Source organism: Convolutriloba macropyga, chromosome 15, assembly GCF_964194025.1.
Source record: "Convolutriloba macropyga chromosome 15, txConMacr16.3, whole genome shotgun sequence".
NCBI lineage: Eukaryota > Metazoa > Xenacoelomorpha > Acoela > Convolutidae > Convolutriloba > Convolutriloba macropyga.
The window spans coordinates 35076883-35102127 of record NC_134482.1 but is presented as its reverse complement, the minus strand read 5'-3'; the positions used below and the strand labels follow the sequence as shown (position 1 = coordinate 35102127).

The following is a 25245-nucleotide window of genomic DNA, read 5'->3' as shown; positions in this document are numbered from 1 at the left end:
ACTGCAACAACAACATCAGTTGCATTAACAGGTATAGGATTACCTTACTCTATACCAACAGCTTTTGCTACAGCAACTGTTTGTGGTTCATTATCGAAAACAATTAATACTAAAATTAGAAATAAAATTATAAAGTATTCACAAATGTATATTTTAAGTAAACAGTTTAGTGATAAGTTTAATAGACTATATACTAAATCAATGAAAGATAATAAAATAGATAATGATGAATATAATGAATTAGTCAAGGTATATGAAGAATATAAGAAGAACAAGAAAAACAAGCTGAGTATTTTTTTAAACTAAAGTTAATAGTGTTTAGTAACAATAGTATGTTTAGTAATATTAAAATTAGTATTAATATTTATCGATAATCAGAAACATAATATAAATATAATCATAATCGTAATCATAAAAATAATATAATCATAAACATAATATAATGTCTACCTCCAACACAATATGAATTAGTTTTGAACTTAATTAAAAGACTCATTTCTATATATAAAAAATAATAGAAGTTAAAAAATATAATCCCTTTGTTGTTATTAAGCCTAAGCCTACGGGTTCCACCCGCGAGCGAAGCTCGAAGCCCAGGGTTAAACCTAAAGCCAAACCCAAACCCCAAACTAAACTTGAAGCTAGAGGCTTAGCTCTAGAGAACAAAAAGAAATTAGATATTATTTATGCTAAGGGTTTTGTTAAGACTAGTAGGAAATAGTTTGATTATCATTGATTTAGTCATTGTTTAGTTATTGGATAAATCAATAAATATATCATTTATTATAACTATGACTTAATTATAACTAAGACTATGTCTATGATATAATAGGCCTCCGGCCATTAATCTCTACGAGATTATATCAACCATCTTATTACCATCACTATTCACACTAATAACCTTTCTAGTTAACACTAATGCAAGACATATAACATCTGCAACTGCAGCACTAAATTTAAAATTAAGTTGAATTGGTTGTGGACCTATATGATCACTTTGATATCTAGTATCGAACACATGTATTCTATAATTACTTTTGAATGTTCTATGATTTATATATGGTTTTATATTATGTGGTAGCCCATTATAATCTTTATTAAAGCTAACAATCTCTTTAAACGCCTCATTATAATTATTAGAACCATAATTAATATTCATTCTATCCTCAGGATAAAACTAACTACCAATCTTACAATAGCATTCAGTAACATTCATTATATCAAATGTACTTGCATCATGAGTTTGTTCATTAACATTATTATTTTCAAAACCAACTATTATATATATGGTCTTTCCATACCACTTTCCATACCTAGATCAAACAAGAAGTTAGTAGCATTGGGTACATTCATATAAAACGTCTTTCTTTCATAATAACTAAAGTCTATATTATTCATTTTAATCAAACCCTTTTGCACAATAATTCTATTGTCATTACTAGGATCAATACTAGGCACACACCACGATATATCTCTGATATCTATATTAGCATCATTAGCAACTGCATCAGCACCAGCATTAACTCTAAATAGAGCTCTATCATTATTATTTCTTTTTAATATTAGTTTAAATCCTAAACCATATATAATCTTTTCTAAATCATTTTCGAAACCAAACAGATCACTCATCTTAATCATCATATACACATGACCTCGTTCTGCGGCAATATGGTCAGCTTTAAGTTGAGTATCTCTATTGCCTTGATTTCTAACAAAACCACTCTCATATTCATCAACAGTACTAGTTAATAACTTATACATCAATAGATTAGGATGACAATGATCTATATATTCAATAATCCTACCACCACTAGTTTGAAGCTTAACTGAACTAAACAATGCCATCATACCAGAATTAACTAATCTGATATTAGCATTATTAGCAAATACACCACCAGCATCGTCTCATACAACAAACTCTATCTCTAGATATGAATCACGCAAATTTAAATGATTTTCTTCTCTATTGAGTATGATATTAATATTAGTATTGATTGTATTCATTGTTGCCAGATTATTTGGTTTATACTTTATAATCTTACTTTTGTGTATATCATTATTATAACCATAAATTGTATCCAAATTAAAATCCATTTTTATTAGATAAAAAATGACAGACAATTTAATCTTATGGAAACTGCAAAAGATACATGATGCTTTAACTAAAACTAAAGATGAACATACACTTAACTTTAGAATGTTAAAACCAACAGAAAAGTTTAACTTTAGTGAACCTATACTTAATAAAACAAAATAAGGTTTAATTAGATTATCTGTTTATAATTCGGTGTTTAATGTGAATAGAAGGAACAATCAATTCTTATATGATACCCAAGGTGAAACATGGACAGATACCCGTATTTTAGCTGTTATACCAGGTGCAAATGAATTAACCGAAATAGCAGAATTAATAAAAGAAGAAACTAATGGTAATGTTATAATAGAACCTGATAAGAATACAATGAAAAGTTTAATGGAAATAAAACAAGGTGCAATTAACTTTGACATAGAGAATTCAATAGCCCCATTACTAGGATTTAGAAAAATGGTTTAAAAAAAGGTAAATATACATCTCAGAAAATTGTTGATATGGGTTTTAGTACTATTAACATTCATTGTAATGTGATATCTGGTGTTAAAGATAATGGGAATAACACAGACATACTATATACTTTTACTCTAACAGAACCACCAGTTTACTTGATAAATATTATACCAACTAATATCTTGTATCAAAATGTAACTAAAGATAGAATAGAATATATAGAGTTTCATATCAAAGATGAGTATGGAAGACCTATAGACTTTAATGGTGAAGTATTAAGTTTTACTTTGCATCTATGTTAACACAGCTGGTCGAAGACCCATCTATGTTAACAGCTAAACTCAGACTTAGACCTAGACTTAGAATAAACAGTTCCTATTTCCCTAATAATCATAACATATTTTGAAATAATATTTCCCCCTTAAAAAATAATAAAAAATGTTTAGTATTAAATGTGATCAATGTAAAAATAAGTCCAGGGGTCAGAGTTGTAATTGGTGTCAGGGTAAACCATATCAATGTTTTGTATGTAATAGGAATATAACATATAGAGATAAACATGATCATTTACTAGAACATTTTAATAATCCTGATCAATATCTAACATGTAGAAAGTGTAAATTATATAAACATATCTCTCAGTTTAGATTTAAACAATTCTATTGTAGGTTATGTACTAAAGAAAGATTTAGGAGATGGAAATCAAGTTAAACATGGAAACCAAGTGAAGCATGGAAGCCAAGTGAAGCATGGAAACCAAGTGAGGCATCAAATTGTATAATAATAATTAATTTACAAAACTCTCCGATCCCAATTAATTCTTAGTTTACCATTAATATTTTTATTTTTAGTTATATCAATGACAATGTAATTATAAGGCTCTTTCCATACCTTATTACATATGTTAGCAAAATCATTATAACTAAGTTCAACATTATTAAAGAAATCTAGATATATCGATGCTAGGACTTTACCTCTCTGTTCGAATAAAATAAATAGATTACAGTTCTCTCTAACACTCTGCCTATCCAGAGAGAACAGGTTTTGATTAAGATATATCATATTGCAATTATTATGTCTACCTCTACAAAAGTATTTATTAATAACTGGTTCTTTGGCTCTAACATCATCGAATATCATTAGTTTCTTTAAGTCTTTGGGTAGTTTATCAGGAGATGGTGAATCTTTTATATCTTTAATAAATTCTATAACTGCTTTATCGTTTATTCTTTCTAATCCATTGTATTGATCACCAGTAGGTCCAATGATGTATAGCTTATCAAAATATATACTAGCTAGAATTAGTTTTTTTAATAAGAATGTCTTACCACATTCACTAGGACCAGATATTATACATCTAAAGTTATCTGGCAATGCGGCTTCAGTAATTATATTATCATCATTTAGCCATGATTGTAGATCATCATTTATATTTACAGAGATATTGTTACTAAGACATTCTTTGTTGTTAGGTTTACCCCTTTGATGTTTTTCATCAAATAGATCTGCGAACGAGCGTTGCTCGTGGCTAGCCAAGCAGGTTCCCTGATATATAACATTATCATCTGTGAAGCAGGTTCCCTGATTAACATTATCATTAACATTATCATTATCATTAACATTATCATTAACATTATCATTAACATTATCATTATCAGTAAAGCTACTTCGTAGATCATTATCTTTATCATTAACATTCTCTTTAACACTATCATTATCTATATCATTATCATTATCTTTATCATTATCATTAACATTATCATTAACATTATCATTAACATTATCATTAACATTATCATTATCATTATTAGCAAAGCTACTTCGTAGATCTTTACTACAACCTAAACAAAAACACTCATTTTATATTTCAGGATATTTAACTTGATTAACTAGAATATTCAAAGCACTTTTAATTCTAAATCCTCTATCAATAAGATATATCATAAATAAACAATAAGCCCCACAATAAGATTCATCATATTGTTGTATTCTTTCATTAGAGCCTAGATCAACATATTCTTCTAAGAATAATGGTGGAGTCTCAACACCAAAACTATCAAAGTAATACACAGAACCACCTTCTCTTCTTATAACTAAAACCCAATGTGTACCTTCAGTTGGATGTAGATTTACAATAATGTTGAAGTTAGGTTCCCCGATACTATCTGGAGTCTCATCTCTCATTACTATTTCAATTGGTGTTAGACTTATATCTTTACCTATATCTTTTATTCTGATATCGCTCATAGCACTATTATCAATATTAAATTTATTATTGAATTCCTCAAAAGTTAGGATAAGCATTTTTATATAATAAATTTAATAAGTCTAAGTCTAAATCAAGCCTATATTTTATATATAAAAATGGAGACGGGTAGTGTAGTTATAATTTTTATTTTCTTAATTGGAATTTGTTATATAATATATGATTCAATACCAAGTAAATATACAAAACTAGAAGAAAGCTTTAGTGGATTTATGAATAGGAGTCTAGTTAGATTTGAATATGAAAAGTCACCATTACATACTATTGTTTATGGTGGAACTGGTACAGGGAAAACATATTTTATTACACAATACTTAAAATTATACTCAGTCCAAAACTAAGACCAAAACCAAAACCGGGACCAAGACCAAAACCAAGACCGGGCTAAAAATATAGTCATCGTGTGTAAAGATGACAGAGACTGGATAGATCCTGAGTCTAATAAGTTTTATACTGGGTTTAATAAATGTGATATAAATATGATAGAAAAAATATGCTCAAATTTCAAAATTGTGTAATAGTACTTGATGATATGGGTGATAGGTTAAATAAGGATATAGCTTATTATTTTACTAAAGGTAGACATCATAATATTCAACTGATTGTAATGTGTCATAAACCAGCTCAAATAATTAATACAGCAAGAATGAGTTGTGATACTATTTATTTAACAAATTATAATGGGCCTGATCTATCTAAAAACTTTAATGAGATATATAAATGTGAACATGACTTTAGTAAAATAATTAGTGAGATAAATAGTAACCATTATAATCCTACAGATGGAATGTCAGATGAACTTCGTTATGGTATAATTAAATATAATAAGAAGGAAAATACTTATTATTATTAATAGTAATAGAACAATGATATATGATTCAAGAGTTGGTTTCCTTGATTTAAAAGCTCTTAGTTTAAAAGATGAATTAGAAAGAGAAGATATAATTAAACTTATAGCATATATGAAACCACTCATGATAAATGCAACAGATAGAAATACCATTAATCATGATAATTATCAGTTTTATATTAATAAACTTCTTACTTTAAATAATATTAAAATTCAGAATGATGTTTTAACAAAAGAGATGGTTAAAGCAAAAGGATTAAAATAATTATCAAATATTGGTGGAATTACAGGTTGGGGTTTAGTTATAACTAGTTATATTTATCCTGATTCAATAATAAAAACTTTTGGAGCCGTGGCAATGAGTGCAAGCAATATGTTGAATAGAGCAAACACTTTGGTTAACTTTGGATATGGAGAAGATCTGCCAAGCAGGTTCTCTGATAGTGAAACATGGACAAAGTCCTATACACAAAGTGATTATACCGATCTGGGATTCAGTTACACTGATAGTGAAACATGGACAAATTCCTATCCGCGAAGCGGTTTCACCGATCTGGGAACCAGTTACACTGATCTAAAAAATAGTTTAGTTAATGGGGCACGTAAACTTGTTACACCCTTAAAAAAACTACAAGAAGAATATATAAATGAAGAGATGGGAATTTTGAATAGAAAGGGAGGAAAGTTTTTAACCAGACTATATGGAATAAATGAAGAATTTAGAGAAGAGATTATAAATTTTGTTAGAGATAAAAAAGAATTAGACCTTGAATTGATTTTAGATATAAAACAGATGTTAAAAATAGATTTTAGATGTAAAACTAAAACACTCAATACGTTAGGAAATAAATATTTAGCAGTGTATCACATCTAAAGATAATACTAAAGATTTAATTGAAATCATGGCTAAATATTATCTGCGAAGCGGTTACACCGATGGTGAAACATGGACAAAGTCCTATCTGCGAAATGATTAGGTAAATATTATAGTTTACCCTATTATAAATGCTTTCAAAATGTTTAGAGTGTAAATATAAATATGGAAACATTGCTGTTTTAAAATATCATTATGAATCATGTCATAAAGATAAAACTGATAAATGTATGTGTGGTAATATAATACTAAGTGGTATTTGTGCTAAAAATTTTTCTCCATGGGGTTGTTCTTTAAAAAATGAATCTAGTTCTAGTTCTGGTTCTAGTTCTATCTATGACTCTAACTCTAACTCAGACCCTAACCTTAACCCTAGCCCTAATCTTAACCCCAACCCTAACCCTAACCTTAACCTTATAAATGTAATTATGTAAAACCACTAACTGATTTTGATGAGAGTGAGTATACATGTAGAAGTTGTACTTCAGCTAAAGTTAATTGTCCATATTGTACTTCTGTTGTGAGATATGATGGAATACGGGCTCATGTAAAGAAACAACATCCAGATGTACAATTACCTAGAGGATTTAGTAGAAATCTGCGAACGGACGAAGTCCATGGCAAGCCAAGCAGTTGGGGAACCAAGACCGAAGGTCCTTACACTGATTTGAGTGAGAAAACAATTAATCCTAGTTGGCAAAGCAAGACTGTAAGTCCTTTAGTTATAAGCCAAACTGAGGAAAGTTGTTCGTGTAAATATAATTTTGTATCATTTCTTATTAAAAATGGAATAAATATAGAAAAAGTAAAATAGAATATAAATTTATTAAAGAGTATAGATAAATTGAAATAAAAGTATAAAAAATAATAAAAATATCAAAAAAGAGGGAATCACTCTTTAAAGTGAAAAAGAGTGATCTTTCTACTGGGGGATCACCCCGAATAAGAGTGAATCGCTCTTAAAGAGTGAAATGTAAATTTTGCTTTGACTTTTTGTTTTATTTTTGATCGAATATAGAGCTAATATATAGTGGTGGATAAAACAAGGAAATCAACAAGTAGTAAAATTTGTCCCTATTCGACATGCGCGATTAGCGTTTGGAGAACGGGACAAATTTTGCTGTTGGTTGATTTCCTTGTTTTATGCACTACTAATGAAAAATAAGTCGACTGCACAAAATGAGGACTGTGGAGATAAAAGTTGAACTTTTAAAAAGAAGCCTAAAAAAGTACTGACATTGTGTTCTCAATTGAGCTTAAGTTGGTGCATACGCAAAGCTACCATTTCAAATAAGTTTAAACAGGTCCAATATCTAAACCCATGATATAAAATTTCGGAACAAGGATTGGAGGCTGCCTTTTAAAATTCGAATTCAGCCCAGATTTTCCTTGCTTTAGTGTCTGACATGCAACTGCTTGGAAAAAGTGTAACTTAGTGTACCTACTGCTTTAAGAAGAAAGAGCTATACCAAGCCTTTCTACTACTACTAAATTTGAGACATGCCATAATCCAATCTTCAATTGCGCAAAATCTTAAAACCAATAGGACTCACGATTATTGTTGTAAACCAAAAAGAGAACAAAAATCCTCTAAAATGTACAAATATATATAAAAATCTCAAGCATTTTATGAAGTCTCGTAGTAAAAGTAGTAACAAAGCCGAGAAACAAAAATTGAAGCTACAACCGTTATAAAGGTTATTTCATAGCTCACTGCAAACGTGTTGTAACCTGTGTTTAGAGCGACTGAGCAATTTGACCGAAAAACTATTTTAAAAAATGACTCAAATATGTTTTGAAAACAAATATTTCCAAAAGTCATAACAGATTTAAGATTTCAACAAAAAGCGATGGATTAAGTTGCAAAACCTCAGGAAGCGAATTGGGCCTGTTAAAAATGAGACCACGTCACTACGCCACAAAATAACAAATACAAAACAAACACACATGGAAGCTAAAACTTGAAACAAATTTACGACATCACACTATTCAAGGCACTATACTTATAAGATGTTGCCTGCAAGAACTGTAAATCACCCCCTTTCTCCTCATCCTAACAGCAATCAGTTACAAACGTATAAAAAATCGGGATAAAAGTGGTTGAATCGTCAAAAGTAATTGAGACTTCTAATTAGTGAGATTGAGTTACATGGTGACCAAATCGAAAGCAAATAATATAAGATGAAAAAAATTTAAAAATATTAATTTGAAAGTCATTAAAACAAACACCTAAAAACTGAAACCTTTATATAGGTGGTTATACGTCCTGAGGATGCAATTGAGACCTATCGTTATCAGTTATATGGCGTACAACAACAAAAGGAGAGACAAACATAGAAGAAACATTAAAAAATCAACGAATGTTTGCGAGATAACTTGTTTTCAGCCCAAAAAGATTAAACTATTCAACAAAAACAATTAACATATACAGAAACGCATTTTTCCGAAGCTGTACAATTGCCTACTATGCTTTAATTCAATTAGAATCGCCAACCATGTGATAATTCGAGAACGAAACAAAATCGACTCATAAAAAATGCGATTGTGCTCACAAAAGAAAACGAAAAAAAATATATATTTTGAAACGCGTAGCATCAAAACAAGGAAAACTTTAGTTGAATATGAAGCCATTTCCAAGAATAATTTTATACTCACACAAAATTGATTTCTGCCTGTTTTACTGAGGCTGCGCCCGAAGTTGAGAGAAATAATATAAAATAGTGGCAAAGTTCAAAAATTCACCGATATTTTCTCAAAACAAATATATTCAAAGTCGTAACAGACATTAGATAACAGCTGATAAAATTGTCTCAGTTCTTCTATATCTCTTAACGAGCTAACTGCATCTTTGATTGGGGACACTAAACCATTGGGCTACAAAAAGTACAACAAATGAAAGCAAAACTCAGGAACTCATAAATTTTTTACGAAAACAATTGGTGAAGGCCCTAAAAACCATAAATCTAAAACCAGGTTATAATTTCACTGGACGTCTTATTTATAAATATTTTCTGTCATAATTTGAGCCCTGATTTCAGATTCTTGTCAGTAATTTACATAAAAAACATTTACATAGCGGAAATGTTTTGAAAAAAAAGGTCGCGCCCCATATAAATCTAAAAAATTTTTTTACGTATGGATCCACGGTGAATTCAAGATCAGCCCAGATATTGCTGCGCGTCTAACAAAACAGTCAATTGTTCAAATGATTGCTAAATAAATCAGTTTTAAACAAAATTTTTTCGTTTCTCAAAAACAATGCTTTTTTTGCAATTATCGAGTTTAAATTTGCAAAAAACTTTACAAAATAATGATCCAGAAAACTCCTAAAGCCAGCGGAATTACATCTAGCTCTTTTCTGAGCTTAAAAAGACTTCGACCGCAGTTTTAAGGTGTCTACTTCAATCCTAGTTAAAGCAAGTGGGCTGAAAGAAAAAAAGCAAATGTGGTCCCATTTTTATCGAAAAACGTGATTTTTGAAAAATTTAGCTTAAATTCTAGCCAAAAAAACTCGGATCGAACAACTCAGCAACCCTCCTCTATCTTTAAAGATGAAGTCAATAACAGTACAGTTAACAATTTCAACATTTAGCAAAATTGACGAAAAAATTGTCAAAAATACTGAAAATGTGAATAAAAATAGCAATTATTCACGAAACTTTAGACCTCAATAACTCCCTGTACAAAACGAAAATTGAAAAATCCTTTTCAATTCCTTTTTCTAAGCTGGACTGGTTTTCTAATGATACCACTCACAACTCTATACGATGATTATATCAATCGGCCAAAATTGTCTGAACAAAAAAAACCCATTTGAGTATATAGTTCCTCCCTGCCCACTAAAGTTGGTGTCGGAACAAAAAGTGCTTTAACAAAAAGGATTGAAAACCAGTCATTTTATAAAAAAACTTATCTTCTCGTATCTTGGGATAATTGGGCCTGGGGTTTATTTTTTTGCATTATGTGCGATTCCCTTTAAGGAATTCTCTTTAGGCCTTTTTGTCCTCACCAATAGTGTAGACATAAAATCACTGACAAGAGCATTGTTTAAATTGTTTTTATCAGAATTGCACATTTATTTTTGTGATGCATTAATAATTTTTGTCACCAAAACCCTATTGCTCGATTATTTGGAAAAATTAAATTTTGTAATAGCCCCGCAGTGTTAGCAGGGCCAGTTTTGGTCTCACCGTTGATTTCTGCTATAAAAAAGAACTGGATTATCTTGACTATGACCGTTTTATATTACTTGCAATTTTCTCCGCCCCAATTGCAGGCACGTCTGTTTTCATTTAGTCAGTTTACATTAATGAAAGGTCCGATTTATGTTAAAATAGGGCTTAGAGAATAAATACTGTGTTTTCTGAATAAAGAATAAATATTGTTTTCATTTGATTTCACTGTCCGTCTTGTCTCCTAGTCTCCTTAATAGCAGGTTTCATCGGCCCTCTAATGGGATATTTTTAAAAATTGTTTTGAGTTCAAAGCGAGTAATTAAACGGATACACCAATTGGTTTAGAACAAAATACGCGTTTTTGAAATTTCTCAATCTCTTCCTCATTTGGAAGTCAATTGAGTCAAAAAAAGTCCTTGAGCGCTGTCGGAACATTATGTGCGAACGCACATTACCGAGCCTCCTTTTAAAGTTCGAAAATTACAGTTGTTCAATTTTGTCCCAACATAGTTTTGAGGAAAATGTAAGGTATATCTGATCACTGCGAACAGCCTTAATTTTCTGTTGCTTATTTTCCGACTTGATTTATGCGGTTCATCAAAATATGCCATGTTAATCTAATTTCACTTTCAGTTCAAAGAGGCTTAATTTTTAAATTGTTCACATGATTTCTATTTTTCATTCACTAGGTTAATTACACTGTTCAACTTTTAATTGAATATAGCATATTTACTCTTTTATTAGACTATAAACTATTCCGGAGTCTAGAATTTGCAAAGCCGTTCATTAGTGTTGGTTTAACAATTCCACGTTGAACCCTAATAAACGCAAATACTGTTACTTAGAATAAATGAAAACGTCCGAATGGCATTTGCAAAATATTTGGAGACCAAACACAAATAAAGAGGCTCCGTATTAAGCTTAGTTTTGCATTGTGACAGAAATCGGTATTGCTCCGGCATATTTTAACTGAACATTTCGTTCTTCGATAAACCGTCTGGGTGAAATTTTGTTTCTAAAAACCGGAACATCGCCGACAGAATGCCGGATACCAGCAGCCAAATATACCGTTTAGACATTTGATAACAATCAGTGACTGATAACATCGACAAAACACTAATCTAAGTAAATCTGAAGCTCAAATTTTTGAACAACTTTTCAATTAGATCGAATAGGTCTAGTAAGTTCATTTAGTTCAGGTAAGTGAGGGCGCCATGCTATGAAATAAGTGCACTTTAACATACATTTAATTGAACTCGAATTAGAATTTCATCAGTTAAATTTCAAAAAGTGAGGGCAGAGGTCAATTTATTGAATGGGGTGAGTAATCTATGAGAAATTTGACTAGATTATTAGGTAATTAAATCGAAAAGAATCCGATTAACAGTGACATCACGCACTCAATTGTAGCAGCTGAACTGTATGTTTCAGAATTTTATTTGAGCGTTTGAACATCATTGTAGATAGCAAACTAAGAGACAGTTGAAAAAAAATTCGAAAGCGACTCGAGGAACAAATGAAAGCATCTACTGAGGTATCTACTTAGTGCAAATTTTTACACCTACTTTTCTCTTTCTCTCAGAATAATATTTGAAGAATATTAGCTCTAAATTCTATCTCTGGTTTTGCCTTTTGTTCCGCAGATTGACCTAAACACTTCTTTTCACGTGCGGCATTTGAATTCTCTAAAACACATCCTCTATAAGTCATCGAAAAAAAACATAGCCGGAAGATTCGGAAACGACTCGAAGTAGACATTCACTTAGTCACAAGCCAACCATTCAATTAATAAAATGAGCCCACTAACTAATTTACTAATCATTTTGAAACAATAACAGGAAGAATAACATGACAAAATTGATATCTGAAAATATATGATGAAAATTCTTCACAAGTTGCGACTCGGAAACAACTTTAGACGAAACAAGTTGCAATAGAGGTAGTCATCAGTTACAAAAGTGACCACCATTTGATACAAAAAGACTGCAAAAACAGTACATACCAGGAAAGGGAACAAAAAAACTACTACCTCCTAGCAATTTTTCTGGGCAACACTTTAGGGGATCTACTGCTTGATCAAGAAACGAACCAATGAAAGTCAAACAAAGAAAAACCAGAAAGAAATTACAAATTTTTATAATTTATTTTATTAAAAATGGCCAAATATAACCTCGAATTGTCTACTCTTAGTAGCAATATACCTTTGTACCTATATAGCTCTAGATTAAATACTGAAAACTCATTTTATTACATTAAAACTCCAATCACCAAAAACTAGTTTTAAACATTGTAATAAATCAATCTAAATAGCTCTAGATTAAATACTGAAAACTAATTTTATTACATTAAAACTCCAATCACCGAAAACTAGTTTTAAACATTGTAATAAATAAGAGATAAAAATGTGCAGGATTTTTCAGTGTAAAATTGAAAGTTTGGCGTATGTTTGTTGAATATCAGTTAATCTATACTAGCAAATTCTGTAACTTAGTTATTTAACCAATTTTAAGACATCGAATCAATAATCGAGAGAAATACACAACATGGAATTGAGAAATAATTTTTTTTTCTTTTTCTAGATATTACTTCTCTTCTGATTAAGTTTTGAGCGCTTTTTATTGTATTAAATCTGGAGGTTTCTATTCAAAACAAACAATGGCGCAAGAAGTGAATATGATTTCAGTGATTTATTTCAAGTGCGACATTCTGACAATTTAAGCACAGTTTGATTTGAAAGGTAGTGTTCATTAACTGTTGGCGTGGGATTGGCGGCTTACAGTTTATCTCCTGTCTTTCGTCAAAACTTATATCACTTAAGCGAACAAAAGAACATTCTCGAAGAAAACAGTCAATTAAAAATTTTGCCTACAAAGCACACACGCTTACAATAATTACATCAGACGGCGTTCAAAATTATTTGAGATCCAACTAAAGTCGGTCGACTTACCATCAAATTACAATCAGGAGCTAACTCAATCTGACTTTAGCCAACGGAGCGGGTAAATATCACTAAGACGCTTAAAATGATGGTCTTAACGCTCATGACAGAAAAATAAACTGTCAAATAAAAAGCTTTCAAAAGAAGTCAATTTTGGCACACATGATTTGACATTTAGTACCAAACTACCAAGATGTACGGTAGGGGCTCAAAAAAACCATTCAGATCGTGTAAAAATCAAGCAAGCAAAATTCACTCTAAATTTTGAAGTTTTTTCAAAAAATTGTTTCAAAAAGACCAACAGGACTAAAATAATTGCTTCAAGCATTTGAGGGCATTTAAAAAGGATATATTTTTGATTTAAATATTCAGACGGGAGAAAAATGATGACAAAACGGTGGATCCCTCCAACTAGAAATCCCGTTCCGTAAAAGAAATAAAAATCAAAACTAGCTTCAAAGAGCTACAAAATGATGTTCTATTTATATTTTCCATATTAGAAAAGGTTTGAACTATTATTTTCTCATTGAGAGAGAAATTGATCTTTTACGTTAAAGGCTTCTGATGGACAGAAAATTTAAGAAAATTTAAATAATTTTGCTATATTGTCTCGTCTATATTGACTGCTATCCAATTCAAATGAAAGATTCAAATAAAATAACTTAAGTAAATTTTAACGCCAGCCTTTTTATCTTTATTTCTCCAAAAATCAATTACTAGCGGTTTTCCAATGTTACCGCTTTCCTGTCTCACTTGCAGCCATGATTTATTGATTCTTAAAGTTTTTCTTGTAGCTAAATGTTTGCACAATTAGTTTTGTATTAAATGGTTCGCCCATTGATGTGCAAAAATACCCAACCTTTTTCACTTCAAATACTCATTGGAATACAGTTAGTCACCATTCACAGCGGCAACAACTGCACTCGAGTTTTTAGTTACCAAAATATCACTAAAAGTAACATGTACTTACTGCTTGCTATTGAGCATGACTTCTGGTGCCCTGTACCACCTTGTAGCAACATATTCTGTTAAAAACCCAGCCGTTTGGTCATCTTGAGGCTCTGCGATGCGGGCCAGCCCAAAATCACAGATGCGAAGATCACAGGATGTGTTCACCAAAAGATTACTTGGTTTGAGGTCTCGATGGATGACATTTGCGGAATGGATGTATTTGAGGCCGCGAAGAATCTGGTATACGAAGTAGCAAATGTGTTCAGCCGATAAGGCCTGCGTTCTAAAACGTACAAAAACATCATTAAGCAAATATTTGATTCTAAGCATTGCGTTCCAATGTTAGCGCGAATATTAAGAGCATCAATGAAACAAGCCCTTCATGGCTATTTCCGTAGGTGCACAAGTTCCATTGAACGTAAAATTTAAATCAATTTAAAATTTTCTTTCCTCGAAAATGTCGATTGAAAGAGAGAAAGACTTTTAATTATTCCATTGATTGAATTTAAAGTAAGATGATGTACTTCAACAAAAGAACTATCAGCACACTTTTCTGTGAATATTTATTTACGAAATTATTATTTACTTAAATACGAAATACAATTATTTTAATAGATGTAATGGGCGCATAATCTGCTTACGCCGCACAAAAGATTCAGCACCAAAAGACTCAACTACTACCACAAAGAAAAATGAGGATCTTCTCCGTTTTGTACCCCTCTCGGGAAAGTTATACTATCTGAAATAGCAAATTGATTCCTTAAAATTTTCAATTTTCCATTGAATTCGAGTTATTGAATCAAGAGAACGAATCCGAAGAAGTTATAACAGAGTTGAAACATTATTTAAGATCCGTACATGACTTTTTTTTCAATTTCTCCTCTTCAGGAAATTAGAAAATCCCATTTATGGAAACTATTAGTAGGCCTTTGTTTTGATATCCATGAACACTTTTGTTCGTACAGCTATACTCACGTATACGACAGTCAGATACTGTTGTAAAATAAGCATTATTAAATAATGCGCTACCCCGTGCAATTGAAAGATAACGTGGGCGTAGGAGTCAAGTATAATAAGCGGGGAAGAGTACGGGGGGAAAATCGAAAAATGGATATATTCTATTCGTCAAGTGTCGCTCATGACCTCCAGCAGTATATTACGTGTTGTTATATAGCACTCTAATATGTAACAAGAAATAAAGCGGGGGCGTAATCATTATATAATCACTGAGCCGAATGTAACAGCAGCGCACGCTATTGGGAAAATTTTCAGAAGATTTCGCTCTAGGCTTCAAGCATTTGTCTAGATCTTGTTCGTTAAAATTTTTCTGTATCTTTAGAATAAACTATTATGACATTTTCTTCAGCTGTTTATGGTTCTTTTTCAGACGTGCGTGACTTTTTTATCCGTAAAAATAAAAGTATTTGAATAAGGACAGACGTAATCATCAGCATAAGAGAGCATTTTGCTTATATTAGGATTAATATAACGGGCACACAAGTCAAGCATGCTTTTAAGAGTCATAGACAATTGCGTTTGAACGCTTATTATTAAGGATTACACGCTGTGGTCTACTGCCCTCGCTTCAATCTATGCAATCAGGTTAACCAATTATAGTCCCCACCCCTCCAGCTTACTGGGTATGTAACGTAAAGCCGGTGTGTAGCTTTTTCACCCCTATTTATTCACCCCTATATCATTTCACCCCTCTATCATGTAACCCCTCTATCATTTCACCCCGGTTTTTAAAAATTATAAATTATTATGACTATTAATTAATGACTATTAATTTATCACTTGGCCATGCCTCAGCGGCCCGTGGTACTTCGTGAAACTGTGGCAACCAAACATGGGATTAAGTTATCCACTTAATTATGTCAAAGCATGCCTTTTAGGTCGACTGCTAATTGGCGGGTAAAATGATAGAGGGGTGAAATGACAGAAGGGTTTAATGATATGGGTTAAGATATGCGGGGTTAAATGAAGCGGGGTGAAAAGAAGTAGAAACCGTACAGCCAATTGCCACATCTATATATTTTCGTTCAGGGCTATAATAGGAAAGATCCTCTATCGTTCGGTACGATGAAAACCATGTCTAACATACACTTCTATGACATATTGCAAATGCTTACTTCATTAACTTGAACATGTCTGTTTCCATGAGCTCTTGAACAATGTAAACATCTTTGAGGTCCTGCCAGTTGTCGGTCCAAGGATAGGCAAATAGGTTGTCAATGGCAATGATGTTTTCATGTTGAAACCTAGTTAAGATTTTGATTTCTCGCAACGTTCTCAGACAATATGTTTGGTGCTCGAAAGGACTGAAACAAAACAACCCGAATACCACGAAATACTCGAAGATTTCAATTAAGAGAAAGCCCCTCCTCTAAAATGGTAGGGGCTTTCACCCTTCTAATACTCGAATAAAAAAGTAAATTAATTATGCCCGCATATGTAAATACCAAACTTTCAATGGATAAAGAAAAACAATGAATCTGCTAATTGCATGAAATGAACCATACAAAAACTTTTTGTTGCTACAGGCCCTGCTATGCCAGTGCGGACTAAGATTAGTCGGTTGAAAGTGCTGTGCTCGACGTCTATGGAGGAAAAAAAAACCAGGTAAAAAAACCTGGCGGGGGTTACATGCGAAAATTGAGCACAAGCTGAAGAAAAACAAACAGTAGAAACCTTTCAGACGGCCTCCATTAGCGATAAGAGCGGATAAATTTTCAGTTGGTTCGGTTTTTTCGTAGCGACCGAAACCCTCTGAGGCAGAGGAACCAGTTTCCAAGAAGAGGGAAACTTATTTACGCAAATTTGTTTAAAAAATAGCATAGACTTATTCACAACGAATAACACACCAAAAATATTCTCATATGCTAATTTTTGTTATATCTTGTTTCCCTTTCTGACCTGATTTTCTTGATGGCAACTTTATTTGGATTTTGGGCCTCTGTATCTGTAGCTGATGCAACGCAGCCATAAGCACCTTCGCCGATGAAATCTAGATTTATATACCTCGGCGCTACTTGAAAAGGCTGGCCTCGCACACGTTGTTCTAAGTTAATTAAGTTCATCTTCATCTGAAAATCAGGACGACATTTTTATGCACAGTAGACCGACGGTAGTCACTAAGAAACAGTGATACCAAGCTGCATTTTTATCTTGGAGTAAAATTTAAGGATAGAAAATCTCCCACAAAAAGCATACTAACGCATGCAATTTTTTTTTAAATTGTAGTTATCCGTATATATACAGACTTGATCCAACAGAACTGATGAAAGAAATATTTAATGAGAACGCATCAGAGTACTTACTTGATGTTGCAAAAACTTTCTTTATTGAAAAACGGTATCTTTTCCGTTTGTGCTCCCTCAGCTTTAGTGGGTGCATATTATTTGCACCCCCCCCCGACGCACAAATTTTTGAATAGTGATTTACACTGTAATAACACGTGCTCTGTAACTGGGGGCATAACGTACTCGGGGGGGGGGGCACAAATGGAGATCCGAAAAATGGAAAAATGATATAACTTGTTAGGAGTGTCCTATTTCTAAGCTCAAGCATAGGCAGGGAAATTCGTCAGTAGCCGTCCCTCATGAAGAATGGTGGTGGATAAATTTTTGGTATTTGTTTCTTCGCAGTGAAAATAGCTTCGAAGGAGAGCAAAGCTCATTTAGGTCATCAGCAGGTGTACACCGTTAATATACGGCCCCATGGGCTTTTCGCTGATCTCAGGGTCGATTAGTGTAGAGCTTTTGTTGCTACAGCTCCTGCGCTGCCAGTGCAGACTAAGATTAGTTGGTCGAAAGTGCTGTGCTCGTTCTGTTTATTGAACGATTTGATTTTTGTAACAGGCAAATTCTTGGGGCAGGATTTCGCGAAGATTGAAGATCTTGTAAATGGGTGCAAACAATTAAGATTACTCAAAATCATTTTCTACTACTACTACTACTGTTCTGAAGAATTTTCCCAGAGTCGTTTGGCTATATCCACGCTAGTGTAATCATCAGCCGTAGTACTATTTCTCTGGAAGGTTTCACCTTCGAACGGCTGCAAATGAGGCTCGATTTGAAAATAATGGCAAAATACTCCCAGGCGAATGGCAAGTGTCTCTGTGGTCGTGAGGCAAATGAGTGTACCGACCTTTAGCACAGTGCAGATCACGAGCGAATGAGACTTTTATACCATGTGCGCATTTACTGGGGTTTAAATTTAAAAAAAAAACAACAACAATAAAGGGCCGTGTACACCATCCGGCATCGATGGATGTAGGTCGAAAAATAGGGCATGATGAGTAGCACTTAGTAGCCGGATGCTGCACTCCAAGCTGTTCCCCTCCAGACAGTGTAAAGACGGCCCAGTCACAAAAATAACTAACAAGTGGAGAGGAAAGCACCTATATATATATATATAGCACACATAGGGAACTGGAATGGAAAGATTAAAATAAAAATGGAACATCAAGGAATAAGCAAAGGAATAAAGATAAGCAGCCAAACACTCAGTGCAGCCTTCCCTCCTCCACGACGGCGCTAATCGAAGTCTCACTGAGAACACGAGGCTTGAGGGCACGACATCCCCTCAAGCAGAGAACACAGCTCCTCAGAAGTGCGAAGCTGATTTTCGTTCGGATGTAGCTTATAGTGTCGGCGTACGGCTCTCCGCGTTTTTCGCTGATCTTGGTTGCGAGTTGTTTCATAACGCGCGATGCTGATGGACCTGCACCACCCGAACAAGCAAAAACCAGTGCATTGAAGCTGCTGTGTTCGGTTTCGCGGATTCGCTCTTCGTACTTATTTCGCTTGATGCTCTCGTGATATTTGTATGCATCTTTTATGGTCTTAGGGCAGCTCTTCGCATGAGGGTTGAAAATCTTCACATCGAAGAAAGTGCGATTAAAGCGGGAGCCCCACAGACCGTTTGCCTTGATGTCCAGTCGAGCGTCATCATCAGTGGTGGTGGAATTACTCGAGAAAATTTCTCCATCGAGCGACTGAAGTTTTGGCTCTATCTGTACATCGTGGCAAACGTCATCCATCAGGTTTGCAAACACATCTCTAATTTCGTTGTGTCGTAGGTGCGTATAACCACCTTTGGCGCAATGGAGGGCATGGGTGAGGCTGAACTCTTTCCCGCATGGGCATATGGCTGGCGTGTTCTTCGCTTCCCAGGTGTAGCGAAGTGCTATTCCATCACGGAACTCAGTCTTCGTGAGGTCAAAACCATGTTTTGACAACGGAAGCGCGTTAAGCCAGCTGGATGCTCCTTTCTCCGAGGCCAGCTGGATGGTATACTTCATTTCTGGTAGATTATTTTCGATTCTGGATTTTTTCGAGATGAGTTCACGTTGATTGTCTGCTTTCTGTCTGAGACTGATCTTGGTTTGTTCTACTTCACATTGTTGAATATTATTGCATGACGCCAATGGTCTTGAGAGTTCAATTGATTGCTCAAGATTTTTGTGAAGATCTTGTGGGAGGGCGATGTTAAGCCCACCCATTCTGAGAGGGAGAGAAAAAAGTTCTCTTTCCTCTTGGATTACTTCTTTGCCGACGATGTTCGGTATGACTCGGCCAAGCCGCTCCTCTACCTTGTCCAGAACCCCGTCCATGGAAGGTGTAGTACGCGAGAGGAAGCTCAACTTCTGTTGAACCCCCTTCGTCAAACATGCATAGGCATTCTGGGGAGAGGTGAGAGCAAATTGACCAAGTCTGTCTAAACTTTTTTTGTGTATTTAGATTCTGCATCTTTCAGGAAATTTTTACTGGCCTCAGAGCTTCCGATAACTGATCCCAGAACTCGAGCACCCTGCGTGATTTCCACATTTGTGCCTGCAAACACAGTTGACGCTTGGCGCTCGGCTCCTGGCTTAATTATCAACTGACATTTCGGAGGATTGACAAGATATCCATACTTGGGACCGAGCTCAGTGAGCTTGTCGAAGAGTGCCCTGATATCTTTCAACTTACCGACGACGCTACCATCATCAGCATACCATTTTTGTGTCAAAGAGTTATTATGAAGTCTTGTTATTAGGGGTAGGATTGCGATTCCATACATTGCCATCGCAAGGGCATCGCCTTGTGTCGTACCTTCCTGAGACAGTATGGTCGACTTACCGATGTGGAGATGAGACGGGTGGCTATAGGAATTCTGTAAGGCAACATGCAAAGATGGACATAAGGCTTTCACGTTCTCTAATGCTGTTCGTCTATTGAGCACGTTAAAAGCGTTTTTGGCATCAATTAGTAGAACTGCTTCGCTTTCGGGATCATCAAAACTGTGGCGAAGCGAATGTATGGCATGTTCAATGCCACATTTTTGGCCCAGGCACAGCTGCATGTTTCCACCGAGGGATGTTAGATCTTGCCTGATGCAGTCGATGATTATGCGTCCGGTGATGCGACGCATTACTTCACCAATACCAATAGGTCTTACACCTGGACATTTATCCAGAGCCACTAGTCGACAACCAATGTATGTAATCAAATCATCCGGTGGTATTATGGACGTGGCCAGCCTCTTAGCAAACTTGGCAACAAGCTTGCACAGGTTCGTGGAGGTTTGCCCGAAAGCAGAAAGTAGTCTACGCCAATCATCGGCATCGAGACCTGAAGGCCCGGCACTGCCATGAGTCTTCATTGCGTGCTCTCTGACGAGCCTGGCACTGATTTTGTCGAAGACAGCGGGGTGGTAAGGAAGCGTGCATGGATGTTCGCTCTGAATGCAGTTGGGCTCCAAGGGTTGACCTTCAGGATGTTTGTCGCGTAAAATCTCGAGGACCGGTCTACCGTCTATGAGATCGGTAGGTGCTAGCACGCCGCCTTTGTGCTCATCCGAAAGAAAGCGAATAGCATTACTGATCTTACCACGAGACATGAAATCGTTGAACATCTTGAGGTCAGAGTGCTGCTGTTTGTTCCTCGAATTCATTCTCATTTGGATTGCCTTCGCTTCACAGAACAGTTCTGAGAAGTTGCAGCTGTACCATGCTTGCAGTCTACGCTTGATGGTCTTATTTTTCGATCCATCGTCCGTGTTCTTTGTTCGACTGAGGGTTAGGTGCGGAAGTATCATACAGAGGGTCAGAGATATATCGGATCTATCCGTGTTTACGGCAATCGGGGAGAGGACACTGTGACGGGCTTCCTTGAACTGTTCCCCTGTCTTGTTCTTACCGAGCGTGAAGAACGAGGGCTTCCAAGTGACGATCTCGCGGTATATTTCGCGCACTGTTACCGCGTGATGAGGCTGGAAGTGGTCCCAAAAATTATTCGATGCTGCGGCGACGGAACGTTCGGGGGCGTGCGATGTTGCAGGATCTATGAGTGCAGTGTCGGGAACGGTCAAAGCGTTGTGTGGTGCCGGCGTTGCGATTGCTGTTTCGGTGGCTGCGGTGACCTCAGAGCAGCTTTTGCAGCTGAAGTTTTCGGTCCAATCTTTCGCTGCGGCTAGACCACTGCATTTCACGTGCAAATATTTATAACAAGTATGACACCAGACGCCTCCCCTACGTAGGGGACCCTTGCAGAGTGAACAATGGGTTTGATCAGCCATCAAGCTGCGGGCTAGGAGTTGGGAAGGCTGCACTGAGGGGGACTAGATTAAGTTAATTACAGGAGAGTAATAACAGCAACGATATTTAAAGTATTGAATGATGTTAAACAAAATAATAGTGAAAACATGGTTTCCATGAAAGGAGAAGTGCACGGTGTCTTTACAGAACAGGTTAGGTTCAAGAACATTTCTAAATGAGGGTGAAACAATAAACAGCTTTAGGGCACAAGAATCAATATATTTATACAAAGCGTAATTAAGGGCACTGATTTTCTCATTTATGAGGCGATTACAGCTTGTGGGTATAACTTTGGGAACAATCAAATTATTTGGGCTAAATTTAACAATAATCAGCTGAATGAGGAATTTCCAATGCTCTATGAAAGTTTCAATACTACTACGGTGATCATTGAAGCCGGCAATTACTACTACAGTGTTAAGCTTCTGGTCTGGGTATTTATTGATAACATCACAAAGATCTAGCAGTTTGGCACCTCGATAGGAGTGAACACAACCCTTTACTTGACCCTCGTCTATATATTTGGTACGAGAAGTACCCAAAACCAAGTCCGAGCAGGTGGAGGGAAGAGGGTAGGCATCAATACGTCCCATTCACGAAGCCTGCTAACATTCAAAACACAAAAAAATGCTCTAAAAATGAAATCAATTAAAATGCTACGACCTGATGTGATGAAGGAAGATGGTTGGCATCAAAACATCCCATTCACGAAGCCTTCTAACATTCAAAAACACAAGAAATTGTTCTAAAAAAGAAATCTGTTAGAATGATACGACCTGATGTGATGAATCGGACCTTGACTCTAACGAACCATACCCGAACCTTGCCTCTAAAACCCTCCCATTGGAGGTCCCCAGTACAAGGATTTTGCCATAACAAATCTATTTAATAAGTTTATCACAACAATTAGGCATTTACTGGGGTCATCTTTTTTAATTTTCGAAACATCATGGACAAAGGCCGTCCGTAAATTCTTGTTTGGAAAGATAAAGGAAAAATGAAAAAGCTATCTCGCTAGGGGAAGAGTTTTCAGGCAGTTAGATTACCCCTTTTCAAAAGCCAGCGCTTCTGGGATTTTGATGCGTTTTCGACAAAATGGGTCTTTCGGTAAATTGGCTGGCACATTTTGTGATTTGGCTCTCAATGTAACGGCTGCTCTATCAAAGACAAGGAGAACCTTACACCTCTCAGTTCGTTTTAGCTGTCTCAAATCCGTTCAGATATTACGTTCTTGCGGTTAACTGTTCTGAACTGTTTTATCCGCAATACTGTAGATTACCGTTGCATTACTTGGTATTCGATTAGTCCCAATATTTCTTCAGATTTACAGTTCAATAAATTTGTTTTGCTCAGAATACAAAAAATTCAAGTCAAAGCAAATAAAATTTTGTTCAGTTTGTGTTGATAAGTCAAGATATATATCGAATTTAGAAATTTCCTCTGAGAAAATCAGTTTTCTTCTCACAAGTTGAAATTAGATAAACTGTATAATCACTCAGAAGATCCAGAAAAACGAGACAAAATAATCTAATTTTCGGATCAAGAACTTGGCTTCAAAACGCAGTGTTTGTTATTTCAATAAGACAAAATTAACGAGTATCGTCTGTTAGCAACACATTGATTTTGATAGTTTTGAAAATAGTTATTCTGCTGTACATTTCAATTCTGAACTTTTGATAGGAAATACGTAACTATGTCTGATATAACCGTTCTCTGAAAACAATGAGTTAGGAGTTCTGTATACACTGTACGGTGCACGTCACTCTCTTAATTTTTTTGAATGTAGCAAAAATCTTTGAAACTGGCATAACAAATTGGGTATCTCGTATTCCGTTTAAGATCAGTTTTTTGTAATAATAGATTCAATTTTGAAACGGTCTCGCCTTAATGTCTGCTCAAAAATACATATCGGAGTAGAAAGAACATCTTCGGTGACTGATATGTCCTAAACACTGCATATAATGCTTTCTTGCAACATCTGGCTAGATACTATACCCGTTCCTATACTCCTTCAAAATGAGGTAATGCGGGTGGACTGAACTTCCATAGGATTCCTCGTTTCCCCAAATTAGATGTGCTATGATCCCTTTGTTCTTCCATGCCGGATTATACATGGCAAACTCTTGGTCGGCTCCAAAAAGTTTTTTCCCGTAGTCGCTGATGACTGCAATTTTGGGCAAAAAACTTCCATGAATGTATTCAGACAATTATCAATGCCCAACTCGAGCACCGCTCTTCTATATGCACTGCTCTAAAAGTTAGTTCTGTGAACAAAAAACACCATTGTTTTTACGTTCCTTTTGTCCAATCTTCAGAGTGCAAGGGCCAAAGTAGTGAGCTCCAAGTTTCTGGAGACAGTTCGAGCATCTTACTGCTCCCAGGGTAGATAGGCAATCAAATATTTTGTTATTTGTGCTCTGCTCTTTCAGCAGTTAACACACTTGCTCATAATTGATCATTGCGCGTTTTGAGGATCCACATTACTTGCTGAACAATGTTCGTATTTGCTCAGTTCTTAGTGTTGGTTGTTATTGTGCCTGTTTCGCAAGGCTGCATGATGTTTTCATTGTAGCAACCTTGGATTTATTACAATGAGGTCCAATTAATTTGTGCTTGATCTGCCATTGGCACGAATAATGCTCTGAATTTTTCTTCGTTTAGAGAGATTTCACTCTTTCGCCAAATTTTTCTCACGGTAATAGCTTGATAATTTTTGCTTTTGCTTTTCTTTTTCATTAATGCTGACTACATGTGTTGTTGTTTTCGATTTGCCCAATGCTTGCTGGATGCTTGCTCATGGTATGCGATTGTATTAACTAGCTTGTTAAAATTACTGAATTGTTTCCAGTGAATAACAGCTTTCAGTTATCCAACTTGTGTCATGAAGGCTGATGAGGGCATAGTCTGTTTATCCGAGGCAAAAAAATAAATTCACTTGCTCCGACCCTTCATTTTCAGGTCGCTTCAACCAGGCCGGCGCAGTGTGCTGTTCCTTTCTCATGCAATTGTCAATGTTGATTGCTCTCGTAGAAATGTCCGCTGGGTGTATACCGCTCATAAATTG

General features: G+C 35.1%; 1 protein-coding gene across 1 annotated transcript in view; it reads right to left on the bottom strand.

Moving 5' to 3' along the window:
- The window catches only part of LOC142354598 (mitogen-activated protein kinase 1-like), a 42530-nt gene extending 19438 nt beyond the window's left edge, over positions 1-23092 (bottom strand). The window contains exons 1-4 of the mRNA XM_075406925.1: positions 23065-23092; positions 17516-17687; positions 16732-16920; positions 14619-14882 (exon numbers count right to left, since the gene is read on the bottom strand). Coding sequence (XP_075263040.1) covers positions 14619-14882; positions 16732-16920; positions 17516-17685 — 623 coding nt within the window. The 5' untranslated portion in view covers positions 17686-17687; positions 23065-23092. The remainder of the gene's footprint in view (positions 1-14618; positions 14883-16731; positions 16921-17515; positions 17688-23064) is intronic.
- Positions 23093-25245: the final 2153 nt, after the last annotated feature.